The sequence below is a fragment of the Citrus sinensis genome, chromosome 8 (assembly GCF_022201045.2).
Source record: "Citrus sinensis cultivar Valencia sweet orange chromosome 8, DVS_A1.0, whole genome shotgun sequence".
Classification (NCBI taxonomy): Eukaryota; Viridiplantae; Streptophyta; class Magnoliopsida; order Sapindales; family Rutaceae; genus Citrus; species Citrus sinensis.
In genome coordinates this window covers 7,719,293-7,730,046 of record NC_068563.1, presented here as the reverse complement: position 1 = coordinate 7,730,046, position 10,754 = coordinate 7,719,293, and the positions used below count along the sequence as shown (strand labels likewise).

General features: G+C 31.7%; 1 protein-coding gene across 3 annotated transcripts; it reads right to left on the bottom strand.

The window, feature by feature from the left end:
- Window positions 1–460: 460 nt before the first annotated feature.
- LOC102628037 (disease resistance protein RPS5-like) lies at window positions 461–8,593 on the bottom strand. 3 transcript variants are annotated; one of them, XM_052431837.1, is made up of 8 exons: window positions 8,404–8,593; window positions 8,167–8,244; window positions 7,296–7,377; window positions 7,120–7,195; window positions 5,243–5,319; window positions 2,338–5,158; window positions 974–1,754; window positions 461–760 (listed from the first exon to the last, which is right to left on the bottom strand). In XM_052431837.1, exons 6-7 carry the CDS (start codon window positions 4,921–4,923, stop codon window positions 996–998), a joined length of 3,345 nt encoding a protein of 1,114 aa, XP_052287797.1. In that variant the 5' UTR covers window positions 4,924–5,158; window positions 5,243–5,319; window positions 7,120–7,195; window positions 7,296–7,377; window positions 8,167–8,244; window positions 8,404–8,593; the 3' UTR covers window positions 461–760; window positions 974–995. The 3 variants fall into 3 exon arrangements, with proteins under 3 accessions (XP_052287797.1, XP_052287796.1, XP_052287798.1); XM_052431836.1 differs by having other exon boundaries at window positions 8,167–8,238; XM_052431838.1 differs by having other exon boundaries at window positions 8,167–8,238; window positions 8,423–8,593.
- Between the last annotated feature and the right edge of the window lie 2,161 nt (window positions 8,594–10,754).

Below are 10,754 nucleotides of genomic sequence, written 5' to 3'. Positions count from 1 at the left end.
ATATATTATGACCACTCAAATTCATCACCATTCACCACTCAAATTCGGGTAGAGAAAACCCGGAAAAAACCCGTGCCCGGCCCGCATAGAAAAATTCCAGGCACGGTGCGGGTCCGGGTAGCTACATTTGATATCCGGGTCGGTCCCGGGCAGCCCCAAACCCGGACCCGACCCGGACTTTTGCCATCTCTAGTCAAAAGGTACGGGGTACTAGAGAACGCGAAAGACACATTTGTAGCCACTCATTTATGAGTTGATGAAGTCTCACTTCCTAAAATCCCAAAATATCCAATACTCTCGCAAACTTAAAAAATAAAAATTATTGCTGTCACAACATTACACACTTTCTTCGCCGTCTAGAAAATGCGCGCTACTACTAAATTAGCCCAATTAATGCCCATCGAAAAGGCCATCAATTTAGCCAGCAATTTTGTCAAAATTTCAACAATTGAAGAAACAATGATCACAAACAGAAGAGGTGAATTTTGAAGTTGAGCAAATCTTGAGAGCAAGTATAGAACAAAGCTTGTTAATATTTAGTCTTCACAATTTGAGCACGGACTAAATATTAACCATCCATCTGCAGAGCAAGTATAGAACAAAGCTTGTTAGCTTCTTGGGTGAACTGAACACGCTGAACAAATCTTTTTTTTTTTTTGGATTTTTGGAATTTTTTAAAGTCATTTATGTTCGCTGCCATCTTTTTCTTCTTCTTCGCTGGCGTCTTCATTGGCGTCTCCTCGTCTGTGGTTTGCTGTGCCTATATATCCAACCAATAAATTGGGCATTAAATACGAATGAATGATGAATAAAATGATTTTAAAAAAAAACAAACAGAGAAAATTATAATATAACACATATATATATATTGAAAGAGAAATTTTGATTTTAGGATAGATCAATTAGCTATCACAAACGAAAACATGAACCAACTATGTATAGAATCAATTAACTAAAGTTCTCAAGAGTTGACCTGTGCTCCAGAATTCTTGGAATCATCTATCTCCTTCTGAATTTCCACGAAGCTTGGGACAATTACGAACAGCTTTATGGGATGCAGATGGAAATGGGATGTGATAACCCGCAGGCCAAAAGTTGGTGAGGTTTGGTAAGTCTACCAGTCTCATGTCTAGAAGTTCATTCATAACAATTTCATTGTAATCCGTGACGTCTGCTCCATCTTTATGCCAGAATACTTCTTCTAATTCATCATTAAATCCTATGTATAGGTTCTCCAGTTTTTGAAGACTTGGAGCTACACTGATATGAAATAGATGCTTTAGTTTGGGGTAACTACTGACATCGATCCTTGTGAGTTTTGGGAAACATACAGGTTGCAGATGATCCTGATCCTGATCCTCATCAATGATTTGCTCTAATTCCCAGCAATCGCGAACGTCTAACACCTCCAATTGCAACAGATTTCGAGCAAGTGTTGATGAGAGGAGACGTCTCAGCTTAGTGCACCCCATTACAGTTAATTCGGTAAGATTTTGCAAGCTAAAATTATGCGCGGGACCTTCATGATATAATAATACTTGCAGTTCTCGAAGGTTTTCCAACCACAACGTCTTCAAACATGGGAATAGTTTGTTTTCTTGTCCCTCAGCGATAATAGCTTCCACTTGAAATGCCACATGTACTCCAAGTTCTTCAATCCCCAATTCTTCCAAATTTTTAAAGCCATGCTTCAACAGAGCGTCAATTGTGTCTCGCAAATGGGTGCATTTGCCTACTTGTAGAATTCGTAATTTCTGAGACAAATAAATAAATAACTTGATGTAATTGAAATTTGTTAGCGGCTAGGATTGTCAAATTGACAATTAAGCGACAAATACTTAAAAAAATCCACACAAAAATATAATACTACACATGTAAACTTATAAAATAATTATACTCTGTGAAAGTAAGGAATTTATAAAAAAAAAAAGAAATTCGTTGAAAGAGATCATGTGAAGTGATATAGCAGTGACATCTGTTTGTTTGAGAAAAATTAGTATTCTATCTCTATGGTTAAATTAACTAATGAATTGAATTGGACTAATAATATATATACTTTACAAGTGCTTGCATCCAGTTTTTTTATAAAGTAAAACAAGATACGACTTTTATTTGAAGAATGAATTTTAGGTCGTAAAATAAAGAAATTTACTCAAGATTCTGGATCATTATTATTGTCATCATCACCATTACCACCACCATGATTCATATTCATCTCAACACGGCCAAATGCAAGGTGATATGAATGACTGATCACAAAAGTTTTTGATAAACTATCTTTTTGAGTAAAATTAAAGTAAAAGAAAGAAAAAAAAACGTAAACACAAGCGAACATACCTCTCCAAGATACTGCAAATTGGCTTCAAGTTCAGTACTGTTGACGGTCAATTTAGGACAGCTGCTTAGGTCTAACACCTCCAATGCCTGCCAAGTTGAATAATAATTTTCTGAACAGAAGCTGATGAGTTCGGGGAGATCTTTAAATCTTAATTTTATCAACGAAGGGAGCGCAAATATTGTATTTCCATCTCCTACACTTATTTCCCTTTCATTATGATCAAATTTTGCTTCGACGATACATTCCAGTCTCTTGCAGTAACTCACTTCCAGACTTTTAAGCTGCACCAAACTTCGAGCTTGTGACAACGTGAAGATATAAGTCAAGTTGTTGCACTCTGACACACTCAATTCTGTAAGAGATTGGAGGCTGATCACATGTTGGGCGGGCGCCTTCCATATCCACTTCAGTTCTGGTAATTCTGACATATACAACTTTGCTAATCTTGAGAGCATCACAGGATTCCCACTCTTTCCATGCGGCGACTTAGAGGCATCCATTATGCATTCTAAATCTTTACAATCGGTGACGTCAAGAACAGTCAACTCATTTAATCCCCTTTCATCTATGCTTGGCACAATATTATGACAACATCTTACCCTCTTTAGATAAAGATTTTCCAATTCTGGATACAATGCTGAAAAAATAACTAGCGTCGCTTTAGGATGGTTCTTCTCAATGGATAAGTACCTTGTCCCTCGATCAATTTCATAACCAAAGCTGTCAACTTCACTGATGCGATACCTTTGTAATTTCTGAAATGAAAAGTCTTTTGGAAGACATACAACGGATCCGTCGGGTTGGGACTTCAACTCAGCATGCCCAGCGTAACTTTCTTCTGAACTCATCCCTTCAACCTCCCAATTTTTTATCACACCATAAAATTCTTCTAATTGAGGAAATTTATTTATCGTAATGGGAGAAATAGAGGCAGTAGCAATATACAGAAGTTTCAATCTACTAAGCTCATCCCCAAATTCATCTGGAATTTCAATGGGAGACTTCTCGAGATAAAGTATTTGAAGTGTCCTTAACTTTCCAAGGAAAGACGCGTCAGTCACCTCACATCGAATCAACTGCAGAACTCGAAGTTTATTGGCGAGGAATTGAAGTGATTTAAGTGAAAGAACTCCACCTATTATAGTGACAACTTTCAATGCTGACATCTCTTTAAAAAAATGTTCTGGAACTTGCAATTTGTTGTCATATTCAGTATTCTCCAATCGCAAAATATGAAGGCTAGGGCATTCCAAACCACTAGGAAGCTCTTCTTTTCCATTTCCCACCAAAGAGATTCCTCCGTATTGTTCTAGGCCTTCTTCCCTTGCCCGTTCCGCCAATCCAATGCTACCTTTCCTAGTAAAAAATTTCTTCTCCTCTGAGCCTATCCATATGGCTACATCGCGAACTACGTCATGCATTTTCACAAATCTGTCATCATCAGTGTCTAACAGCAATGAAGAATCTTTGAGTCCTTTGATCGTTCCACGCAGTAGGCTTCTGGCTTTTTCGATTGATTCAGCTTGATACCAAACCAACCCCACTGCATATCCAAGCAAATCCTCCAAATCTATCTTATAATCTTCTGGAAACAGCGAACACAACAAGAAGCATGACCTGGAATCCTCACCATTCAAATAATCATAACTAAATTTGAGACAACCGTAAACGCCCTGGGAATCCTTATCAATACCTTCTATCTTATCGAGTTTTGCATTTTGTAGTTTATCCAGTGCTACATTCCATTCATCAGCGGTTCTTCCTCTTAGTGCACTTCCAACAGCTTTAATAGCTAAAGGCAGCCCCTTACATTCATCAGCAACTCGTTTTGAAACATCAGTCAAGGTTTTATGAGCAACGTCAATGCCGGCATGCTTTCTTAGTAAATCCAATCCTTCTGCTTGGTCTAGAGCATCTAGTTTAATCCGCGTGTCACAACCCATGCGATCACAAACTTGCTGCAAGCGAGTAGTTAGAAGGATTTTGCAGCAATTGGCGGGAATACCTACTATCGCCAAGTCGAGCTCTTTCCAGACATCATCAAGGATTATGAGTATCTTGCGGCCTTTACTCTCAGAGAACATCATGCGCAATCGGTCTGCTCTCTTTTTTTCACCATCCTCATCTAACGCCCAACCTAACGACTTTACCAGCTCACTTTGAACATTTATTATGTTTGGATCCTGAGATACAGTGGCAATCCCCACCTCATCGAAAATCTTTTCTTGCCGAAGTTGATTGCCAACAAATTTTGCCAGGGTTGTCTTTCCTACTCCACCGAGACCATGCAATCCCACCATTTTTGTGCTGTCTTTTTTCAGTGCTTCAATAATCAGATTGCAAGTCAATTGTGTAGTCTCAAAAGAAGAAACAAATCTTGGAATAGGAATTTCTTTGTCTGATGGAAGAGGTTTAGGACGGGCAACCGTGTTGAATTTGCCGCGGTCATGTAGATTAGACAACTTGCTAGTCTCCTTTGATGCTTTTCTACCCATCCAATATTGGCAACCCCAATTAGGACACCATCCATTAAGACAACTCTTCTTTTCAGCTATCTTTGCTTTCAACGTTTGGACATCGGCCATTTCTTTGACTACATCCGCCAGCCACTTCTCTACATCTTTCTCAATGTCAATGGCGCGGTGTATTTGTCGTTCTTGTTCTACTCTTTCATTGATGCCATCTTGTGCCTCCTTCAAATTAGTTTCTTTATCCTCAAGTTCTTTAACAATGCTGTTGAAACAGAACAGATAGCGAGCTTGTTTTACGGTAGCATCCACCAATAATTCTCCAAGCTTTGATGCAATACCTGCTATTTATCTGCAATTAACAAAGTTGATCTCAGTACGCTATAAGCAAAACAACGAGGCTTGATCACAAGATCGAAGGAGAACGTTTAATTACTTTTTTCTGTTTATTAGCGCCAACTTTGATCAATAAGAACAAAATAATGCAAGCACCGAGCTTTAAGTAGACTTTAGCTGCAAAACAGAAGAGAAGAAGCAAGGTAAACGTGCTATATGGTGGATTATATTGAAATTAGATTACTTTAGAAATTTTTAAACAAAAATATCAAGCATCAAATTGAATAGAATTTATATAAGCCTCAGCGTTCGTTGCGAGGGGGTGGTTTTCGCGTAGTGGGTTCAAGACTGGGAGGAGGTAAGGGTCAAAAAAATAAATTTGAACTTTGTCCGCCCCATATTTATTTATTTTTTCGATGAGCTCGTTGTGAATTGTGAGTGAAGACAGGTAGTTTCATGAGGGAATATGGAAAGAGTGATGAAAACTGAAAAGCCACCCATAATAACAGTTGAAAAGAGTATTAGGGCTAGTTTGGTAATGCTGCAGCTTTTAAAATAATTACTGTTAGCCGTGTTGTTGAAATAATCAGCTGTGAAGAGAATAAGTTAAGTGTTTGGTAAATTTTATTTTTAAAAGTACTGTAAATTTTGAAAGCAGTTATGGATGTTTGGTAAATTTTATTGTTAAACTGCTGTAAAAAAATAAATGACTAAAATGTACATAATGTAAGATGAAATTTACTTATACATATAAAAATGTACACGTACAATATCTCGTTGAATCAAATAAATTTTTTTTTTTATAAAAATGTGGAATTGGCATATTAACTTCTTGCCAAGCAGCATAAACATAGCATTTTTTATAACTTTGTGCCTTGTATATTTAGTTATACAAACTATGAAGAAATATGGTAAACGAAAGGTGTGCGTTAATTATAATAAAAAATTATTAAAATATTGATTTTGTTTCCAATTTAAATAAGGATAATTTCGGGTTTAAGTAATAATTATAAGGATATTTATGGAATTATATTAAATGATAAAATTGATTCTCAAAATCAGAATCTAAAAGTTACTCCTTCCCTGTTTTTCAAAATTAGCTATAGGAGGAGCTGATTATGGCAAAAGTGGTTTTGATTTTTTTTTACCAAACACCAAAATTAACTTTAAATTTTTAAAATCATTTTTAACCCTCCCAAAAGTAATCCCAAACGGGACCTTAGAGATTAGACGGCTTCAACATCCTATGCACGTGCACTCATGAAAAAATTTCAAGGAAAAATTAATTTTATTTTTAAAGTATGGTCAACAATACTGACTTGGAGGTGATTGACTCTAACCAACCATCTTTGACTTAAGAATTAATAAAAATACTATTAACAATAATTAATAATAAAATAAATAAAATTTAATAATAATAAATGTTAATAATAATAATAATAACAATAATTAAAATAATAATATTAATAAAATTTAATAATAATAATATTGATAATAATAAATAATATTATTATTATTAAATTTTATTTATTTTATTATTTTAGTTATTATTAATATTATTTTTATTAATAATAAAAATAATAATAATATTGTTAATAATGATAAATTAATTATTTTTATTAATTATTAATACTATAAATATTTTAATAAATTAATTCTTATTTTCATTCCTTATTTTCATTTATTTTGCCAAGTAAACACATTAATGGCATTCCAGCACATTCCCATTCTAATTTATTTTTGCTAAATAAATATTAAAATATTATTCTCATTATCTCATTCTCATTTCAGCCTATTTCCATTAGCCTATTTTCATTTCCGTGAGCCTATTTCTATTCCCATAAAATAAACGCACCATAAAATATTTAGAACTTAAAAATTATCGACCATTTTATCTGTATATTTTTAATCCAACGTGCAAAATTGGCATAAAACAAACATCAAGTTAAGAGCCTGTGAAACAATAATATAGCATACCTTCTTCCTTATATATCCTCAATTACTCCTGGAAGCTCCGGTTAGAGAGTCATACAAGTTCGGAGAAAATTAAAAGCTGCATCCAGCAATATAAATAAACATCAGATCAAAACAACATCGCATATATCTAGCTAATTAACATCATATATAACTCCTTGTTCTCAGAAGTAACGTACCGAAATGAGAGTCGCTAGTTCACGGATGACAGATCTGGTGACTTCAAGAGCATGAAAAATGATTGAACTTTGGTATAAAGGTCTGAAATGATATATCAGTGAGAATTGAAAGGTGGAAAGTGAAAATGATACACATGCCTTATCATCTATCATGAGGGGTAATTTGGTAAAACTGATTTAAAATTTAAAAAAAATTAATAAGCCTTATCATCTATCATGTCATAAGGGGTAATTTGGTAAAACTGATTTAAAATTTAAAAAAAAAATAACAAGTTTTGTGTCCAAACTGCTTGCATTTGGGTATCTTTCGGGTTGTTGAGAGGATGAGTTTAATTAAATATAAGATTTTCACTTTTCTTTTATATAATTTTCTTTAGAATGAATTTAAATCTCATTCTTATTAAACTCATTCTTTTTAAATGAAAGTAGATTTCTCTACACAAATTTTAGGTATATTTTATAATTAATGTTCAACAAATCTCTTAATTATATTATAAACATTTTTATTAAAATCTCAACAGATTTCATAACACACAAAAAGAAATACATATATATATATTGTAATGTTCTAACAAGAGATCTTTAAAGTTATTAAGTTAAAAATAAATTAAAATTAAGAAAAATATGTGTTTTAACATATTACATAGTAAAATATAATATATTGAAGTGAATAATTTATTTATTTTTTATTTTACCTCTTAATTTAATAATTTAAGATATCTTTTATTTAATACTGATTATATATATATATATATATATATATATATATATATATATATATATATATATATATCGGATCTAGCCAATTAACATAATATATTGGAATTGAAACAAACATCAAATTAAGAGCCTATGAAACGATGTCTCATACCTTCTTCGTTTACCTCAATTACTGCAGAAAGCTCCAGTTAGGGAGTCACACAAGTTTGGAGAAAATTAAAAGCTGCATCTAGCAATATAAATAAACATCAGATGAAAACAACATCGGATTTAGCTAATTAACATCTCATATAAATTCTTGCTCTCTATCAAATCTTTAGTTCTCAGAAAGGAAAAAAGAAAAAAAAAAGTTGAACTGCAAGTGATATAGGAAGCAAAAGTCACATACCGAAAGGAGAGCAACTCACAGATCTGGTAACTTCCGAGAGCATGAAAAATGAATGAGCTTTGGTAGCAAGGTCCGAGTCATGCTTCACAAATTGATATCGACTTCGTCGCTTAACTTTTCTTTTCTTTGCTTTTCCTTTTTTTTTTAATTCTATATAAGTGTGAATTGAAAAGTGGAAAGTGAAATGAGGTAATTTTTAGATACTTTCCCTGAGGTTTAATGTCTTCTCACTTACATTGTATTTCCATATTATCAAATACCTTCCCTACCCGTTTGTGTTCTCATTTGGTATTTTCTGACTGGTTGAGTGTAATTTGGTAAAACTCATTTAAAATAAAAAAAATTCAAAGAAATTCAAAAGATTTCAAAGAAGCTTGTACTTGCTGTTTGTATTTGGGGTATCTTTTGGGTTGTTAAGTGTTAACAGAATGAGCTTATATCTACAATATTCTTCCTCTTATTATAAATTTCTCTTTGGAATGAATTTGAATCTTACTCTTAGGCTCTGGTGGTGTTTATTTTTTTAATCTAAAATTTGAATAACTTGATTTAATTTAAATTCTAAATAGAGTTGAATATCCAAATCTAAATGATATACTTTTTTTTTTGTCTAAACTGCTAAAAATAAATATTAAGTTTTTTTTTAACTTCAAAAGATTTGAAAACTAAGATTTTTACATTTATACCCTTACAAATTATAAATGTTAAATAAATAATAAACATCTCAAAAAATATAAATAAGATAATATATTACCAAAACGTAAATCATATTCAATTCAATACAACTCTTTAATATTCTATATTATATATGTTAATCAATTTTATTATAGTTTATGATGTTTTTACATGAAAAATATTTATAAAAATTTATAAAAATAAATAATGCTAATTTGAAGAAAATAAAAAAGATAAAAATAATAATAGTTTACCACTATATATTATCACAAGTTATATAAAGATGGGTAATAATGCTAATTATAAAATTTTATTTAGGTAAGAATGAAAATTAATTAATTAGATATGACACTTTGGAAAATATCGTTAGTAATATTATTCAGACCTCTTAGAATAAGTAAAAAGCTAAAAAAATAACTTAATGACTTAATGGCTAAAATTTTTTATTAAGTTAAAAAGTAAATAAACTTAATAACTTAACTAATTAAAATTGAGTCAATTGAGTTATTAAGTCAAAAAAAGGCCCTTTATTCTCTTTAAATAAAGGTAGATTTCTCTCAATGTATTTGAAGTATATTTTAAAATTAATGTTTAATATATCTCTGGATTGTATTATAAATATTTATATATGAAATCTCAATATATTCCATATATGTGTGTGTATTAAGTTAGTAACCTAAAGATTAAGTCAAAAGATAAGAAAATACGTGCTTTAATATACTACGTGATAAAATGTGCATTAGAGTTTGTGTTTTACTTATCTTTTAATTTATCTCTTAACTTAATAACTTAAAAAGTCTTTTATTTAATAATGATTAAATATATAATTTAAAAAAATAATAATTTTGAGTAAAGCAAAGGACATTTTAAGGCTTTTGCTGGACTACTTGTCTACCATTTTTTTTTTAATAAAAGTGAGTATTTTATTTCAGAAATCAACTTAAAGATAACATTCTAAAAAATTGGGATAATCCTCCAAATATACTAAGAATTTAGAATCTTGAAGAGTAAATTTCGCCAATACATCAACCACATGGTTACAACATCTAGAAATATGCCGGAGGTGGAAGTGAAAATAATAGACTACCAATCTATTATTCAAAAGATTATCCGTCTACCATTTTGGATTGCAATAAAGTGAAAATAATAGATTTCCAATCTACTATTTTGGATTGCGGGAAAAAAAAAAGTGAAAATGGGTTACTTTCAAAGAGAAAAAGTGTCTACTTCATCTTGTCTGCGACTACATCGACTTTTTGCTGGATTATTATCACCGTCAAAAATAAATTATTGCCACCACAAGCAAAAAAGCAATCTACCTTCTTCTTCATTTCATAATTCGGCTGTCAAAAAGCAAACTAGATCATGATTTCTCAATTCAAAATGATGCTCTTTTTGATGAAATAAACGAAAATTAAACCTGCAATCTGTCACAAACACGCCATCTAATTAATAATTTATTTCCCCTTATTTTTAATCTCTATAAAGTATAGATCTAATAAAAACTACACGTATGTAAAAGGACTATAGATTGAAGAAGTGAATTTTTCTTGTGCGTAAATAACGAAAGAATTGTAACAAGTTAATATAAGAGTATAATAATAGTACAAGAGATTTTTTTTTTCTTTTGATGTTAAGAGTTTTCTATGTATTAAAAAAGAGAGAGAGAGAGAGAG

Coding starts and splice junctions, on each gene's coding strand:
- LOC102628037 (XM_052431837.1), bottom strand. CDS start 4,923: ATGGCCGATGTCCAAACGTTGAAAGCAAAGATAGCTGAAAAGAAGAGT. Junction 1,755..2,337: donor ATTTGCAGTATCTTGGAGAG/GTATGTTCGCTT, acceptor TATTTGTCTCAG/AAATTACGAATTCTACAAGT.